At 34.3% G+C, this 19754-nt stretch overlaps 1 protein-coding gene across 44 annotated transcripts in view; it reads right to left on the minus strand.

Moving 5' to 3' along the window:
• LOC111045692 (Down syndrome cell adhesion molecule-like protein Dscam2) overlaps positions 1-19754 on the minus strand; it is a 460637-nt gene that overhangs the window by 136529 nt on the left and 304354 nt on the right. For 42 of the 44 annotated variants that reach the window (XM_039427609.1, XM_039427616.1, XM_039427618.1 and 39 more), the window contains one exon: positions 18249-18410. In XM_039427609.1, the coding sequence (XP_039283543.1) occupies positions 18249-18410 (162 nt within the window). Of the gene's footprint in view, positions 1-1907; positions 2193-18248; positions 18411-19754 lie in introns of all 44 variants that reach the window. The other 2 variants (XM_039427632.1, XM_039427645.1) reach the window with 1 other exon arrangement.

The raw sequence follows: 19754 nt of genomic DNA on the forward strand, positions 1-19754 counted from the left end.
CTATACTCAATGTAGCGATATCTATTTATATATTTTATACATGTAGTTCTTGAATATGGATCTCTAATTTTAATCTGAAGTCCTTTGGAGAACGTATTTCTCTGAATACAAGAAATATCCAAAAAGTAAAATCTTATCAAGCAGAGATGATGACAAACATGCCACAAAATTGTAAAAAATCTTCCTTCAAAAACTATCAACAATCTAACAACCTGGATACTATTTAACACAAGGCACATCCCAATAGTAGTGGACTACTACTCTACCATGTACAGAGTGATCCTATCATTATATTGTTTTTTCAAACACAAGGCACATCCCAAAAGTAGCAAACCGCTTCGTACAGAGTGATCCTATTATTTTTTGTAAACACAAGGCACATCCGAAAAGTAGCAAGCCACTCTACCATGTACAAGCAGAGTAACTGTATGCTCAGCTCGCCCCGCCTTGTTCTCGGCATAACAAGTGTAGTTGCCCGAATGGCGATCCATGACTGAGCCAATGGTCAGAAGTGAAGTCCGTGGACCAACCTGGGTCACACTGACACCTGACCCCGAAATAGACAGCGATTGGCCGTTCACGTTCCAGCCAATGAGGAGCGGCGCATCTCCACGTGCCACAAAACAGTTCAACTGAATTGTTTCACCCGCAAACGTCTGTGACTCCAGGTAGAATGGGTTGATCATGGGTCGTACTGTTGATTTTTAAAGATATTTCATATAGAATGCTAAGTTTACACTCTGAAACCCTGAATTTTCTCACTGAAAACATTTGAATTCATTGCTTCACAGGTTGATGGTGGGTTGTCCTGTTGATTTTTAAACACATTCCATCTAGCGGTTTACCCTGTTGTCAATATTTGCAGTTAAAGAAGTCTCCAGCATTTAATTTGGATTTTTGTTTGATAATAATAATAAATTATCAAAACACATTCAGGGCCGGTTGCACAAAAGCAGGTTAATTTTCAATTGTGATTAATTCTACGAGAACCAATCAGAGAAGCCGTCTTTTCAAAAACGCCTTCTCTGATTGGTTCTCGTGAAATTAATCACGGTTAAAATGTAACCGGTTGTTGTGCAACCGGGCCTCAATCTCTCAGATAGAAAAATACTAGTGGAAGAAAACATAAAGGAAGAAGAAAATAGTCTAATAGTATCAAAACTTGAAACCAATAAAGTAAAATATCACATTATAAGAACATTGAGTATAACCATAGAGAAACAATAGCATAAGTAGATATCCCATAGTATAGGGCGTTTATTTCGCAACTTTTACTGTTATCTCAAGCTGATAGTCCACGTAGTTCTTTCCCGTGACGCTTGATAACGCTGGTAGTCTCTCATATTGTGCCGTTCATACACTATCACCCCAACAAAACAGTAAAGATTGACAATAATCGACAGTAATCGGCATGAGATAACAGTAAAAGTTGCTACATAAACGCCCTATACCATGGGATATCTTTAGTGAGGTCCACGTTACGTTATAAGGGCAGTGGATAAAGATAGAAGAATAGCGATGCCGATTCTCTGCATTATTTAATTATATTTCTACATTGTCAAAAAAATAATTGGCATCGTTGAGGCTTTGTCGAATGATAGACGAGGATAGTAAAACCAAAGTTGATCAAATAATGTCATTATAAAGTGGACCTCACTATACTTAAGTTATTGTTTCTCTATGGTATAACTCTACTCCAACACAACACCTCATTTAAATACAAGAAAATGTTCTCATTTACGATGTACTCATTAAAGATCTATTCGAAATGACTATATGTATCAAATAGTGAAATACTTATAAATCATAATTATCGATCGATGATACGAGCAACAATACAATAAAAAAGTGCTTCAAAACCTCTTTAAACCCTTGACAAAACACCGACATCTCCTGAAATTGCGTACCATTAACAAGTACTGTAGCTGTATAACTCGTAGTTCCCGCTTGATTAGTGGCCGAACACGTATAATTTCCAGTATGTGCAGCCATAGCGGAAGCTATCGTAAGAATACTAGAACGTTCGCTGAATTTCGCCGTGCTAATTCCCATATGAGACGAGAGTTCCTCGCCGTGGAAACTCCACGTGATCTTCAGAGGTCGGTCACCTTTGGCCACGTGACAATTTAGCTGAATACTATCTCCGTTGGTGGCTGCCTCTTCTTGGAAGAACGGCGTGATATAGGGCATTACTGATTCATAAAATTATAAAAAGTGGTTAAAAATTGTCGTAGCGTGGTATACAGCATACCGGATTAATACAATTATTGGAAAAGCTGGTTTAAAAATCCTATGAGTATTAGTGTGACATAGGGCCTAACTATTGATAAAATTGGAAAAACTGCTTAAGAATTGTATCAGCTTGATATAGGGCCTAACTGATTGATAAAATTAGAAAAAAACTGGTTAAAAATAGAGGTGAATATTAGCGTGATATCGGGCATAACTGATTGGTGAAATTAGAAAAAAACTGGTTAAAAATTGTAGTAGCGTGTTATAGGGCATAACTGTTTCATGAATTAGAAAAACTGGTTGAAAAATCGTATAATTGATGAAAACGACATGAGAGATTACGATGTTCTCGATAAGAGTTGTCCTAACCAATTCACTTGAAAGTACAGTTTCAACAAGTGAACAATTAACTTTAAGTATCATTGAAAAATATTTTAAATATTATTGAATATCCGTGTCTAGTAATCCGTGGTCTAGTGAATGTGCTTGCGTAGCAGCCAAGTGATCCCGGGTTAAAAGGGAAAGTCTTGAACTTTCATTGATAAATATTTTCAATATTTTATGATCACGAAGTTATCCGTTGTCTAGTGGATAGACCACGAGATCCTGATCCACAGCCAAGAGATCCTGAGTTCAAACCCGCTCATCACAAAACGTTTCTGACCAGGTCACTCCCGTAATACGAGCACGTTGAGTTGTCGGTCCTGGTTGAAGTATGATATTCGTAAGGCCCATTGACGACTTAGAGGTCATTATCAGGCGAAGTGTGACCTTCCCGCAAGGGACTTCCCACCAACAAATACGAGTTTACTACCACTATACCAGTTTACTACCAATGATGAAAACCACAATCGACATAAAATCTTTAACCTACCAACCTTGATCTGGGTGTTGCCTCCGAATAAACAATACAAACGCTACATGGATCTCATACTTTCAAAGAATAAAGATTTACCACTTTTATAGGTATTGATATGCAGAGTTCTGCGTCTTCTATAAAGAAGCTGGTTTCACTGAAGAAAACCGGAACATTCAACCGCTTCAAACTTTCTTCAAATAAGAGTTACAACTTCACTCTTGATATAAATATGAGTAAATAAATTTGAGACATTGATTCTGATAGACTGGGATATAATACAAGATAGATTTCCTTCAATTATCACATATATATAATGCCGGTTGCACAAAATCTGGTTAAATTTTAACCGTGATTAATTCCACGAGAACCAATCAGAGAAGGCGTTTTTGAAAAGACGGCTTTTGATTGCACAACAGCCGGTTAAATTTTAACCGTGATTAATTCACCGAAAACCAATCAGAGAAGTCGTCTTTTCAAAAACGCCTTCTCTGATTGGTTCTCGTGGGATTAATCACGGTTAAAATTTAACCGGCTTTTGTGCAACCGCGCCATAGACTAGAAAGAATCTCAAGTAATTCAAGCCCCCAACCTACAGTAAAAATGTACAAAGAATTGTACAAGTAGGAAAATGTTCACTTTGAACCTCAAAATAAGTGTAAAATGCTGTAGACCTACTAAAAATATTTGAAAAATTATGCAATTTAAATGTTTCTTTGTACAGAGGAGGTGAGTCTCATTGTAAAACTGGGTCTGGATCTAGTGCTTATTGGGATTGATTGGTTAGTGGATGAGAAATATCTGCAGAAGGCCTATAATAAAACAGAGGAAATGACAATCTCGGTAAGATTGGAAATAGCTGGGTTACAACTAAATTTCATGCTGATTTTTAACTACTGATTAATATTACATTGCATTTCCCAAGTTCTTGATCATCATTCGGAGCTCAGTCGAGTTTTAGAGCATTGAGCAACTTATAATTATTTTATTACTATATTCTATCAATTTTTCTTGACTACCATTTATAGATTTTATTGCAGTATTACTCTATCAGCATTACAAATGAACAATATTGTCCAACTACCATTAACAGACAAGCTATTTTGTCTCACGTTGTTTTATTAAGGCTGTGCAAAATCTAAAAATAAACTTCTACTGGTGATATTTTTCAAAGTTTTTCGATTTGTATAATCATCAAGCTATCAAAATGAGATAGTTTTCTCAGGAAAACATTTTTTCCAATCATTACTTTTCGAGATATGAGCGCCTAAAATTTAAATTTTTGGGACAGAATATTTCAAATTCGGTAAGAGATAAATCCATGAGATATAGAGGATAAAATTGATATTTATCTGGAAATATCAATTTTTGAGAAAGTTATTCAATTTACTAAAAATGACCAAAAATAACTTTTAGTTGAAATATTTTAATAACTTTCTAAAATATTGATATTTTCAAAAGATTTTTGTTTTATTCAATCAAGAATACCACGAAGAATTTATTCTTCATTATTCTCAAGGTGATTATTCTTCATGGTAATTTTGATCAAATAAAACAAAAATTCTCTGGAAATATCAATTTTTGAGAAAGTTATTCAATTTACTAAAAATGACCAAAAATAACTTTTAGTTGAGTTTTTTGGGTAATTGAATAACTTTCTCAAAATTTATATTTTCAAAAGATTTTTGTTTTATTCAATCAACAATACCATGAAGAATTATTTATTCTTCATTATTCTCAAGGTGATTATTCTTCATGGTAATTTTGATCAAATAAAACAAAAATTCTCTGGAAATATCAATTTTTGAGAAAGTTATTCAATTTACTAAAAATGACCAAAAATAAATTTTAGTTGAGTTATTTGTGGGTAATTGAATAACTTTCTCAAAGATTGATATTTTCAAGAGATTTTTGTTTTATTCAATCAACAATACCATGAAGAATTTATCCTCTAAATCTCATGGATTGAACTCTTACCGAATTTGAAATGTTCTGTCCAGAAATGTTTAACTTTAGGCGCTCATATCTCAAGAAGGAACGATCGGAAAAAAATGTTTTCCTTAGAAAACTTCCATTTTTATAGCTTAATGATATACATATCGAAAAAAATTGGAAAATATCATCATTAGAAAGTTTATTTTTAGCCTTGGTACAGCCTCAATGTTATAGTATTCCAAATTCAAAAAATAACCTGCATTATTTCATAGACTTTCTCAACTACCATTTACAGTACAGCATTAGCAGTCAGTATTCCATTTAAAATGAACAGTATATTAATGAACAATATTGTCCAACTACCATTAACAGACAAGATGGCGGTATGATTAGAGATGCCACCCTGGTTAACAGCTGTGCAGGTGTAGTTGCCAGCACTGGCTGCCGTGACATTGGTCAAGGTCAGAAGGGAGGTGCGCTCCCCTATCTTGGTGGTCAGCACGCCAGCTGAGCTGGAGGTCAACTCAAGGTCACCGTTCACAACCCAGCTGATCAGCAGTGGAGTATCGCCTTTGCTGACGTAGCAAGTCAGCTGAGCGCTCTCGCCTGAGTTCGCGTCTCCTTCAAAGCTGAATGGCGTTATGTGTGGGGGCACTTGGGGGAAAATTTGGTCAATATTTATAAGAGTTGTAAATTCTGTGAATTTGAGGACAAATTAGGTAACAGTCGACAAATAATGAGATTTTTGATCTCAAGAACAACAAAGGATAACAAAAACGTTTTTAAAATGGATCTCTAGTCCCAAGAACGACAAAAGATAACAAAAACGTTTTCTTTTCATAACGGATCTCTAGTCCCAAAAACGACAAAAGATAGCAAAAACGTTTTCATATTGATTTGTGGACCACACAACAAATTATAATGGGAATTTATCAATAAACACAACACTGACAAAAGTGTTATTAATTTTGAATTGTAACATAACTTATATTAATTAATGATTCAACTGCCTAATTGAAGGGTTGTCAGTTGAAGAGATTTGTGAGTCAATGAGCAAATATTTATAGAAGAAGATTATTGGATGGAGAGATTGATAATCTTAATAAAGAGATATAACTATATAGTTACCGAAACTAAAATGTTGCCAGATGAGAAAAATGTGTATACTTTTCGACAAATTAGGATAAAATGCTAACATACACTACCTGGATGGAGAGATTCATGTTTTTGGGGGGTTTTGATCGAGTTATAGGTGAAAGTAATGAGCTTGAAATTACAATATTGAATTTATCAGCTTTAATATTCTAGCAAATTGTCGGCTTTCTAATATCAAACTTTCAAGTTACAAGCTTGAAATTATTAGTCAAGTTACCAGATAGTAGAATTGATGAAGTTATAGGAAAACTAACATGAAAATTTATCATATAAGCAAATACTATTGTGGAATTCGAAATTTCGCGGTTCCAATCATTTGAGGCTCTTCTCTGCCAATTTAACCCACCTAATCTCCTTCAAGACCATATTTCAATTAAAATTTGCAAACTTTTACAAAGGTTCCAAGGTGTTAGTCACGGGACATCGTGAAAAGTGACAGAGAGTTCCAGGAATTTCAGGAATTTGGCAGTTGGATATGAGAGAATCCATCAAGGAAAAAAGATAAGAATATTACAGAGTGCTCAATACTATGTTTTGTGCTGCAGAAAGAAAAATTCTAAAAAATTCTTAAACTGTGCCGCCTCAACTTCAGCCTTATAACTCTTTAAATAATACAATTTCTCAATAATTATAAGGATGGTCTACTTTAAACCTATTTCAACTACCGTTAACGTAGACGACATATTTCAGTTTTTCAACAACTTGTGCAACCTCAACCTCAGAATCTATCAAAATTTCCAAACCAAACTTTGTTAGGTACTTTGAAGTCAATCCAACTACCTTTAATGTAAACCATATTGCCTTAGTTTCTCAACAAGCTGTGTAACCTAAACCTGAAATCTATCATTATTCTGAAACCATATTTTAACCCTAGTTCAACTACCGTTAACGTTAAGTTTAACTACCGTTAACGTAAACCACATTCCCTTAGTTTCTCAACAAGCTGTGCAACCTAAACCTGAAATTCATCATTATTCTCAACCCATATTTCAACCTAGTTCAACTACCGTTAACGTTAAGTTTAACTACCGTTTACTTCAAGTTTAACTACCGTTTACTTCAAGTTTAACTACCGTTAACGTTAACCGCCGCCGTATAACTGACGGATCCAGCCTTGTTACTAGCAGTGCACGTATAATTTCCACTATGAGCAGCCATAGCCGAATTAATGGTGAGAAGGCTAGTTCTCTCTCCCACTTTGGTGGTAGTTATTCCCATGTGTGTTGACAGCTCTTTGCCGTGAAAACTCCAGCTGATTTTCAAAGGACGGTCACCCTTCGATACGTGACAGTTGAGTTGGACACTTTCGCCCGACAAAGCTTCTTCCTCCTGGGAGAATGGGATTATATGCGGTAGAACTGCGGTTCAAATTCACAAAACATGTTATTTATATTATAATATTGAGATCCGATCATAAAAAATCAAGATATATTTGGTTTCCTCTCCTACACGATTGAAATTGTATTTCTAAATTAGTGATTATTTTTAGACAATGTCTAGTGTTTTATTAAGGATAAATATCATTTTATCTCACCAGAAATAGTATCTAATGATATATTAGGTTTCTTTTCCTACAAGATTGGGATTAGGTTATACAGAGTGACACAGAATAACGGGAACTTTTGAAGGATTAGTGGGAAGGGCAAAAATAATTTTATTCAAACTATTGTAAAGTTCAAGACTTGGCATTTGAGAATTATTAATAACATCTATCACTTTTGACAATTACTTCTTTAAGATGGCTTCCTCCTGAACGAATACACTCTTGAAATCTGTGTTGACGATTCCTCATTGATCGCTGCAATATCTCATCTGAGATATTGCGGATTTCATTTTGAATACTGTTTTAATTTTTAATTAATTTGAAATTATTGATGAAATTGTGAGCGAAATCCACTCTGCTCGGCATTCAATGGCAACTGTGCGAGTGAGTATTGTTTAGTAACCGTATAATCTCACGATTAGGTTGCGTTTCCTGGTCCCATGATCTGTCCACCAGCGATTTTCTGTTTGTGGAGCTATCTACACAAATCAAACGTTTTCACAACTTGATCAATAACTGTGGTTGAATCATAACAGACAATTCTAAATGAAATTAACAGTATCCCAGCTGAAATGTTGCATCAATCGTTCAGATAAATCTCAACACAGATTTAAAGAGTGTATTCGTGCAGGAGGAAGCCATCTTAATGAAGTAATTGTTTAAAAGTGATAGATGTTATTGATAATTCTCAAATGGCAAGTCTTGAGCTTTACATTAGTTTGAATAAAATCATTTTTGCCCTTCCCACTAATGTTTTATGGCTTTTTTAAAAGTTTCCGTTATTCTGTGTCACCCTATATTTTATATATGGTAGAACTGCGATGAAAATCTAACAAAGAACCTTATTTTGATTTTGGACAATGAAATACGATCAAGCCATGTTACCAATATACGTTCCAATATTAAAAAATAATAATTGGTGAATAAAGAGTGCCTTCAAGGATTGAATATAATCAGGGATTAGAGAAGAATTTTAAGAATAATCAGGAAACCTACACAAATTGAAGTTCTCGTGTTCTATTGAACTCATCAACTGAGATGCTCCAAGAATCAGGATTAAAAAAAAGGGAAATCAAGGACATTAATTCAAGATTCGAAGAATATAATCAAAGATTAGAGAAGAATTCTAAATCAAGTTTAAGAGGGTCTTCAAGGTTTAAATACAATCGAAGTTTAGAGAAGAATTTCTAAAAGCAACCAGAAACCTACACAAATTGAAGTTCTCGAGTACTGTTGAGCTCACCAAAACTGTTGCTGCAATAATTAAGGTTTTGGAAAATAGGAAATCGAGGAAAGTTAGTATAGATATCAAGAGAGTTCAACCAGAAATCTAAAGCATCGATATTCAAACAAGTGCTCCCATTAACTGGTGCAAGATTTTGAGAAGTGCATGATTATCTAAGCAAAATTTTTAAATTCAAAACTCCAATTCCTCCTCTTAGTAGAGAAATTAACACCAGATTCCATGAGAATCCGAGAATGACCCTTGAATACAAAATTTGGATTCCTTTTAACATTGTATGCTGAAAAGTTAACTCCAGATTTCATAAGAATCTTGGTACGGTATGTTCCTGAAAATCGAAGCTTGGAGTGCCACCAATAAACTACAACAAATTCAACCAATCAAACATTCCAAACAATCCCATCACCCCCTAAAAATTGAACATTTTCTAAGTACCGTTAACATTAACCGCCGCCGTATACATAACAGACCCCGCCTTGTTGCTTGCACTACAGGTATAGTTGCCAATATGCGCGGCCATTGCTGAGTTTATGGTGAGAATACTGGAGCGATCTCCCACTTTTGTGGTGGAAATTCCCAGGTGAGAAGACAGCTTTTCGCCGTGGAAACTCCAGCTGATTTTCAGGGGTCGATCGCCCTTCGACACGTGACACGTCAGCTGGACGCTGTCACCTGACATGGCCGGCTCTTCTTGTTGAAAGGGGATTATATGCGGCAGAACTAGGGTGGTGATTCAAGAACAAATCATCAAAAACGTTTGAGAAATTCAGTAGCGAGGAAATTCATTTTCAAATGCCTAGTGAGTAATACTTAGTGAGGTCCACGTTATTTGATTAACATTGGTGTTGCTATCCTTGTACATCATTTGACAAAACAGATAACGCTACAATATTTTGATAGTTCATTGTGTTTTTTGATAGTCAGTAAACGATTTGGCAACAGAGCGGAGGTAGAAGAGGATAGAGCTAGAACCCCATTTTTGATAGAATCATGCAAATTTGAATACAGAATTTAAAGTCCTACTTTATAAAATCATATCAATACTAACATATGATCAAAAATAAGAATCTTGAAATAGTATTTATTTAATAATGTATTTTTATTTATTTCCCAATCACTTGATAATGTCATTAGTAGTCGAAACATGTCGTGACGAAATAATTGAATTACTGAGATTAATATTTTTATTTAAATTCAAAAGTAGCCCTAAAGAGAAAAGACTATCCGCTTTGCCTAATGACAGACAAGGATAGCAACCCCAATATATTATAGTGTTGCGAAGGAATAATTATGATGATGCGGTATAAAAATTTTGATCCAAATATCATGGAAATCCAGCTTGCTTATTCATTATGTCTTCAACGGTAGTCTAGGAAGAAGGAAACTTCAACAACTACTGCTTGTATAGAGGATTTGCAAATATTACATTTATTGATTTATGTTCCCATAAATTGACACAGTTCATTCTGAAACAAAATATAAAAAACTTGTACCATACTGTAGGAGTAGTAAGATGAAAATATTTATATTAATGAAAAATATTATTCTCAAAAAACAATTCAATTTCAAAATTTGATTCCCTTGGCATTCATCCCCTTTAGGGAATAATTTCAGAAAATTCTTGAAATAAATCAAAGTACCGATATCAAAGTTTCTAACCAATGACTTTCTATCAATTTCTTGAGGATAAGGTTTTGTTGAGGGAGAAAACTATTCGTAGTCATGTCAAAACACAAAATCCACATACTTTGAAAAAGATAGCGTATATAACATGATGAGTATTAATGGAAGACAATACTACATGAAATTCTCGTCAAAAATAAGACACCTGAACATACAGTGCGCAATTATTGATGAGTGCTGGATTCATTTGTTGATGAGAAATAGCTAATATATTTCAAAATCTAACACTAGAAAAAGAAGAGTGCTTAGAAAAACCCGATGCATCTAGCATGACAGAAAATGTTCATGTCAAATTTGGGAAAAACAATACGGTAGTGTCAAAAATGACAATATTTGATGGAAAGAGTTAAATTTTTAGTCAATGAAACTAGCAGTAATCTATATTTGTTTCATTAGAGGAATTGGCGTTTGTTCCAATTTAATTAGCGAAGTAACACATCCAAAATTCTATAACGTTTAAAAATCAGTTTTCTTTTTGTCACATCTACATTTATTAGATTTGTACACAGGACTCCAGTTTCGTTTTGAAACTTCAACAACTACTGCTTTTATAGAGGATTTGAAAATATTACATTTGTAATGTTTCATTAAAGGAATTGGCGTTTTTTTTTCAATTTAATTAGCGAAGTACCATATTCAAAATTCTATAACGTTTAAAAATCACAGTTTTATTTTTGTCACATCTACATATATTAGATTTTTACGCATGACTCCAGTTTCGTTTTGAAACTTCAACAACTACTGCTTTTATAGAGGATTTGAAAATATTACATTTGTTATTACAACTGAAATCTACAACTGAAGATGAGTTGGTTTCATTCAACACCAAACTGCAGTCCTGTTTACAAATCTGATAAAATGTGGATGTGACAGAAATAAAACTCTGTTTTTTCAACATGATAGAATTTTGAATATGGTATTTTCCTAATTAAAAACACGAATTCCTCTAATGAAACAAATAAAGTTGAAGATTAATCTACAGCAGAAGATAAATGTTGGTTTCAACACGAAACTGCAGTCATGAGTACAAATCTAATAAATGTGGATATGACAATAAGAAAATGTGTTTTTCAATTATGAATAAATTCCACAATATTAATTCTTATTCAACAAATTCTATCTGTTCTTGAACGGGTATTTAAAACTTCTGTATAGTAGCGAACATTACTCTACAATATTTAAAAAATGATTATTAGAATTTCAAAAATGAAACTGTGTTTTCCAATGATTGAGAAATGTCACACTATTTATAAGCCATGTCCACACTGAACAAATGTTCGACAGACATGTTTGGGCAAATTTTATAATGTTTGACAAACAATGTTTGCCCGTGGCCAGTGTGGACGCATCACCAAACAAAATATTTGTAAGTGGGGAGAATAGGTTTTATGTTTTACAGCAAACACTGAAAATGTTTGGAAAAACAGTAATTTTTTGTTTGACAAACAATGATTGTCGAAGCTTTTTTAAATGTTTGTCCCTGATCCCCGCAACAAACATGTTTGCCAAACTCAACAAATTCTATCACGCGTTCTTGAACAGAAATTTGAAACGTCTACTTTATAATATTCCCTCTATAAAACCCCGGCAAAACACCGAACCAGAGAAAACGTATACTTGTTTTATTCTATGACCGAACCCTGTACCGTTAACAAGCAGCGTAGCCGACGTCTCATAGTACCCGGCCAAATTCCTGGCAACACACGTATAGTTGCCGGCATGTATCCACTCGACAGAGCTGATGCTAAGAATGACATTACGCTCTCCCAACGGCACCAGAGTGATGCGGTGGTGAGGCCTGATGCTCTGGCCGTTGAGGAGCCATTGCAGGCTGATGGGGGTGTCACCCTGCACCACGGCACAGGGAACAGTCACCAGTTGACCCGCGCTCAAAGGCTGCTCGCCAAACGAGAACGCCAGGATCTTCGGCGGAACTGGGTTCATAAAATCGTACAACATTTTTGAGGAAAGTGTTGTTTCGAGCGAGTATTTTATGCAGCAGCATGGAGTAACTGTTCTTGAAATGGTGAGAACTAGGGAGGAATTGTTTTCATGAAATGGTACTATATTTTTGAGGAAACTGTTTTCATAATATAGTAACCACTGTGACTTACGGGGTAGCTGTTCTTGAAATGAAATAGTAAGAACTAGGGAGGAATTGCTTTCATGAAGTCGTACAACATTTTTTAAGTAAGTGTCGTTTCCAGCAAATATTTTCATCCTGTTCCAAGTATTTTTAGCAAGTACTGTTCATAGAATGGAACTGTTAAACTCTCAAATATAATGAGAACTGTTTTCATAAAATGGTAACCACTATGGAGGAACTGTTCATTAAATGTTTGGAATGAATGGTTCCTTAGGAGGGAATGTTCATAAAATTGTAAAAATCTTAAGAGGAATTATTTTAATAAAATAGTAACCACTATAGGGAACCGTTCTTGAAATGGTTACAACTAGAAAGAAACTTTAAAAACTGTTAATAGAATAGTTGGTCTCTTAGTAGGGAATGTTCATAACATGATAACCACTATTGAGGAACTGATTTCACAAAAATTAATGGAATTGTTGTACAGTGTAAATATTATTATCCTGCAACTTGCAGTTACTGGAATTGAACTGTTCAACAGTTCAATAGAATGGGGACTGTTCAGTAGAACGGGAACTGTTTCAATAAAATGGTAACAACTGGGGAGGAACTATAATGATCAATTAAATTTAATGAATAATTTTCAAAGGACCTATTTACATCTATAATTTTTATTTTGGTTTCTAAAGGAACAAATAATTCTCATGTAAACTATACAAAGCAGTTTTGTAATGAAAAAAATATCATATCAAGCAAGAAATTAGATAAGTAGATTATTTCATATTGAGATGTCAATTAATCGAATTCTACATTTAGTCTGTCATTTATTCAATTGACATTTAGTCATTAATTCAAGAATCCAGCCACATTAGCGTCAAAACCTATTGGTTGATGCCTGACCAGTAATCAAAAATCGAATTTCCAAAACAGAAATTTGATTTTTATTGGAATTAGATTGAAAACATGCTAGATGAGACTTCTGAGTTTCTCCTCAGCTGTAACAAGAGATTTGTGAAACCCCGATATAAATTTGGAAATTTTTAATGGGTAACCCTATATAAAGCAGTAGAAAAGAAGCCTTGTCACTACATTAATCAAACAATAAAAATGGCCAACTTAGACCCGAGATAAGATAAAAAGGTGAATGAACAACCAATTCCACCAATTCCTCACAATTGGCAAATCCAAAATTTTGAATGTCCCCTGTTTGACGTTCAACAGAAAGTTAATAAATATCGACAACATTTTTGCAAACATAAGTACTGTCTAAAGGCTGACAAAACACGTTGTTTCAACAAAAAATAACTCCGGTTTGATAGATTGTCTATTTCTGTGCATACAGGACGTGAAAGAGTGCAATAAACATAAATAGGCAACACCCAGAAATCCCTAAAAGCATCAAAATATGACAAAATAAACAGTTTTCAGACGCGGGACGACCAAAACCATATGAAATTTCAAAAAAAAATGTGGAAATTCATGAATATAAATGCTATCTTTGCAATCACCATCATCATCATCATCACCATTTTCATCCTGTTCAGTAGTTGTATTGGAAAATTTGGAATGAGATTAAAATTCATTATTTTTGAACATAATATTAGAAATAACCGTCAACTGATTCGATAGATCTGATTAGAATTTTAAGAATCCAAATGGAATTTTAAATGAGAAAAAAGTGCATTTTTTAGTTAATTCAAGATCACGATTTTGTGCGTTGGGATAAAATATAGAAAAACTTTTGCAATGTTTGGACCTTTTTAACAATATTGTGAGATCTCAAGAAACTAATCATTTGAATTATTGATCATATCTTTATCAAATCAAACAGGCAAAGACTATCTTTATCTGATAATATTCGTTATTAAAAACAATCATCAGAAAATTTAGCTATCTTTCATCAAATTACTAGATAAATTAGGAGGATATAGTATTAAGAAACATTATTCAGATTACTAATCAGGCATCTTTTAACAAAAATCAGCCTAACTTGCAACAAGAATTTTCAAAAATGTTTCTAGGAACAAATACGTGGGAAGAATGTCCCTATTTGTTAATTTGAAAGAATATTTATTAAATCACATGTGTAGGAATAAATAATATCCAATCAGTAAATTTCACTTATAATTGATGAAATTCAACATTTAATTTTGTGGAATTTTGTTCTAAATGACATTTTTAATAATGGTATAGTTGATAAAAATCCATACCACTGAGCAATCTAGTGGGGAAACAAAATCGGAGAAGAGATTTTCTTCAAGTTATACACAAGACATGATCGACACGATCATAAAGACATAAGGTATAGAAAAAATGACTATCTCAACATTACATCGTATTACATCGTATTACATCGTAACGTTACATTGTATACAATTTGGGTACCGTCTATACAATGTGTCTCTATGTCATGAAGACATAAGGTATAGAAAAGATGAATAATTAGCATTTTGGAAGTAAACTATACAATTTGGGTACCGTATACGAGTTGCAATGAAGCCTACACCAGGTAGAATAAATGTAATTTTACTATTAAAAATCCAGCAGGTAGAATAAGTGTAATTTGACTCTATAATTGTACTCTTGTACTCTCAAGCACGGTATATAGAAGAAGGTGTTAAATATCTCTGTTGGTGGCGATGACGCAATCTAGCTGGCTGGCCACTGCGCACACTGACCACTACCGTTTTCATCTAAATACCGTGCTCTCAAGTACAAGTTTTACTACGCGGCGCGGCGCGCAGTAGAGCGGAAAATGGAAGGTCCGTGCACTACGAGCACGGCGCGGCGCCGTTTTGGACTAGTTAGTCGTGACGTAGACTTGTCAATTGCGATTTGAATTGAGACATAGTTGTTGAAGTTAGAGCTCTAATTTGAAATTAAAAATTACTCTCAAGTACAAGAGTATACTCTCATCAAAAGTAGCCTATACTTTGTTAATAACTTAATCAAAAATTACACACATCATGTGAAAGAGTAATGCATCCGATAAAATATTGTTTATCCAATATTTTACAATCCAAATAAATTGATCCCGAGAATCTCATAACGCCAAAAATATTGTAATGGTTTGTTTTCCAATGATTCGCCCCATGTTCCGCCAATGTATCCAATAATCATAACTTTTATATAACGTTTGGAATATACTCTAAAATTCGATACTACCTGTCACATTATACTGCCAATATATATCACACCCTTTCATAATGTACCATCACATTCCTATGGCCAAAAATTGTAGCAAACCATTTTCAAAATTGAATAGTTCAGAGTTTTTTCATCCCTTCCAAGAAGTCATGTTAACCCGTGACATAGAATTACTCAGTACAGTAATAATGTAAGTGGATAGGTTTATCGATTTCCTAGATTTGATCGATGAATCGATTATCGAGTATCGAGGATTAAATATTGAATTCTATTCGATCAAACGCGTCAACTTGTTATAAATTGACTGCATAGGCTGCTATAGAATAACAATTAATGTTTAGAAATAAATTGAAGACAAGAGTCTTCAATACATTTTCATCACTATATCATAATTGAATGTTTAATGATTAGATTGAAGACACAAGTCTCCAATACATTTTCATCACTATATCTTACTCAATAAGAATTTCAATTACATTGGAGACACGAGTTCTCAATAAACTCCCATCACTATTTTCATAATTTTCCGAGATTAATATAATTGATTAATCGCCACGCCTCATTGTTAATTACTAAAAATATTTACAAATCTATAAATAACGTTTTAAAAATTTCAAATTCTTCACAGACCATACATCCATGAGTATGTTTTAATAGTTTCAATATTGATTAGCAAGCTTTTTATGGTGTGGTTCAAAGCTGGTCAATTAACACTGCATACAATATTATTAGACACAAAATGTGGATATCGCAAAGCAGAAAAATATGAGAACTGAGATCTTACCTTATTTTCTTCTTGTTCAACAATAATTTCTGTTATCCTCTAGTAGGAAAATCTCCAAATATTCTAGATTTTCAAAACTTAAATTTCTAGAAATATTCTCAATTTTGGTTATTTGGAAATATTACTGTATACGGTATATTAATATCAAGCTCAGAGAAAAATTCAAGACTGTACTACACAGTCTTTAAAATTGAAAAAATCTTGAAATCATAAGAATATGATTCCTCCAAAGTTGAAAACTTGAATTTCTATGAATAATATTCTCAATTTTGGTTATTTGGAAATATTACTGTATATATTAATATCAAGCTCAGAGAAAAATACAAGACTGTACTACACAGTCTTTAAAATTTAAAAAATCTTGAAACCATAAGAATATGATTCCTTCAAAGTCAATTAATCCATGATAATTATTAGAATATCTCATTACTTTAATCCATTTTGAGGTAATAAATTATTCAAGTTAGAAGTATATAACACAGAATTGGCCTGTTTTTGCAAAAGCTTAGATCTTTCAAAACGTTTAATTCAGAAAGCTTGAACCTTTGGACAACTAATTAGCAAAATAAAACTAATGATACAGCTATTATTCTCTCGAGACCTGCAATATCATGCTATACAAGGAGCTTTTGCGATTCATTATTGTATTATAGATTCACTCCCAGCAGACAAAAAGCCGTATTGGCTGTGACTTTTTTGTCATTTGCAGCTTCAATTTAATATAAATTATAGATTATCTATGGTCAGCATTCATATACTTTATTTATTGATTGATTTATTGATTCATACAATAAGTACATCATTGAAATGATAGGGAGAGAAAAAATAAGGTAACCTTGTGCTATTCCTCTCCCAAATTTAGATAAGGTTACACATAGTCCAAAATAGGTTAAGTCTTGTGGTTGTTGTTCACTTCACAAAATGTTCAGTCCTTAATTATTTTCACAAAGTAGATTTTTAAATTTAGATGTTTCAAAACCAAACATAGAAGAAATGTTTCTTATTATTATCACTAAAATATTAACATATTAAAATAGCTATTTATGCATTAAGAGCGTAATGCGCGACTTTATCGCTCGCGCAAAACAGTTATCACGCGACGCGAAGCGGAGCATGATAATTTTGCAAGAGCGATAAAGAAGCATTACGCGCGAATTACATACAAATTTTTTCTACAACTGCCCAAACCTGTTAAATGACTTATATCAGCGGAGTTACAATTACCGACTTTTTAGGTTAAGATCTGACCTTTTGGCGAGCTGCTTACCATCAGCTGATCAGCGAGCGTAAAGAAACTCTTCTGCGCATGCGCGAATGATCACCGAGCGTAAAGAAAATCTACTGCGCATGCGCGGATGGTTAGCGAGCGAAAAAGTAGATTCTCCTCAGAAATAAGCTGTTTTACGAGGAGAATTGAGTATGTAAATTCTTTTTTTACGCGCAGTTGTAGAGAAAAATAATTTTGAAGAACCAAAAAACAAACTTTAATCTACAATCGGAATCAGTTTGCTTCTATTTTGGAGTGAGCTGATTGGCTGTCTGACGTAATTGTAATTAGAAGTAATGAACTGTTTAACGACTCACCCAAAACTTGCACTTCGAGAGTCCCCCTTGAGCTGAATCCCTGTGAGTTCTTCGCCACACACGTGTAGGTTGCCTGGTCCGACATCCGTTCCACGTTCTCAATGATCAGAGTTCCGTTCGGAAATACTTTCTGCTTTCTGTTGATCGGTAGTTGACGGCCGTCTGAAAATCAATTCATAAGTTCATAGAAGTTGTATGAATAGAATACGATGAAATCCTATCCCAAAAGGCGGACGCACACAGCAGAAGGTAGACGAAGGAAAAAATCTGGTGTGGCGCACTCACACAACTTTCCTTGCCGTTATGAAAATTAATCACCTGACGCTAGTGTTCTCGCGCATCTCAAGTCTACTACTATTCAAAGATCTGAGCCAGCTGGTGACAGGACAATAACGCTGGAAACACACGAGGTCTGCTATCTCTTCATAGTGAATGATTTGATAGAACTGTTGATTCTATCAAATCATTCACTATGAAGAGATAGCAGACCTCGTGTGTTTCCAGCATTATTGTCCTGTTACCAGCTGGCTCAGATCTTTGAATAGTAGTAGACTTGAGATGCGCGAGAACACTAGCGTCAGGTGATTAATTTTCATAACGGCAAGGAAAGTTGTGTGAGTGCGCCACACCAGATTTTTTCCTTCGTCTACCTTCTGCTGTGTGCGTCCGCCTTTGGGATAGGATTTCATCGTATTCTGTTCATACAACTTCTATGGACTTATGAATTGATTTTCAGACGGCCGTCAGCTTCCGATCAACAGAAAGCAGAAAGTATTTCCGAACGGAACTCTGATCATTGAGAACGTGGAACGGATGTCGGACCAGGCGACCTACACGTGTGTGGCCAAGAACTCACAGGGATTCAGCTCAAGGGGACTCTCGAAGTGCAAGTTTTGGGTGAGTCGTTAAACAGTTCATTACTTCTAATTACAATTACGTCAGACAGCCAATCAGCTCACTCCAAAATAGAAGCAAACTGATTCCGATTGTAGATTAAAGTTTGTTTTTTGGTTCTTCAAAATTATTTTTCTCCACAACTGCGCGTAAAAAAAGAATTTACATACTCAATTCTCCTCGTAAACAGCTTATTTCTGAGGAGAATCTACTTTTTCGCTCGCTAACCATCCGCGCATGCGCAGTAGATTTTCTTTACGCTCGGTGATCATTCGCGCATGCGCAGAAGAGTTTCTTCACGCTTGCTGATCAGCTGATGGTAAGCAGCTCGCCAAAAGGTCAGGTCTTAACCTAAAAAGTCGGTAATTGTAACTCCGCTGATATAAGTAATTTAACAGGTTTGGGCAGTTGTAGAAAAAATTTGTATGTAATTCGCGCTTAATGCTTCTTTATCGCTCTTGCAAAATTATCATGCTCCGCTTCGCGTCGCGTGATAACTGTTTTGCGCGAGCGATAAAGTCGCGCATTACGCTCTTAATACATAAATAGCTATTTTAATATGTTAATATTTTAGTGATAATAATAAGAAACATTTCTTCTATGTTTGGTTTT

This window comes from Nilaparvata lugens, chromosome 5 (genome assembly GCF_014356525.2).
Source record: "Nilaparvata lugens isolate BPH chromosome 5, ASM1435652v1, whole genome shotgun sequence".
Classification (NCBI taxonomy): domain Eukaryota; kingdom Metazoa; phylum Arthropoda; class Insecta; order Hemiptera; family Delphacidae; genus Nilaparvata; species Nilaparvata lugens.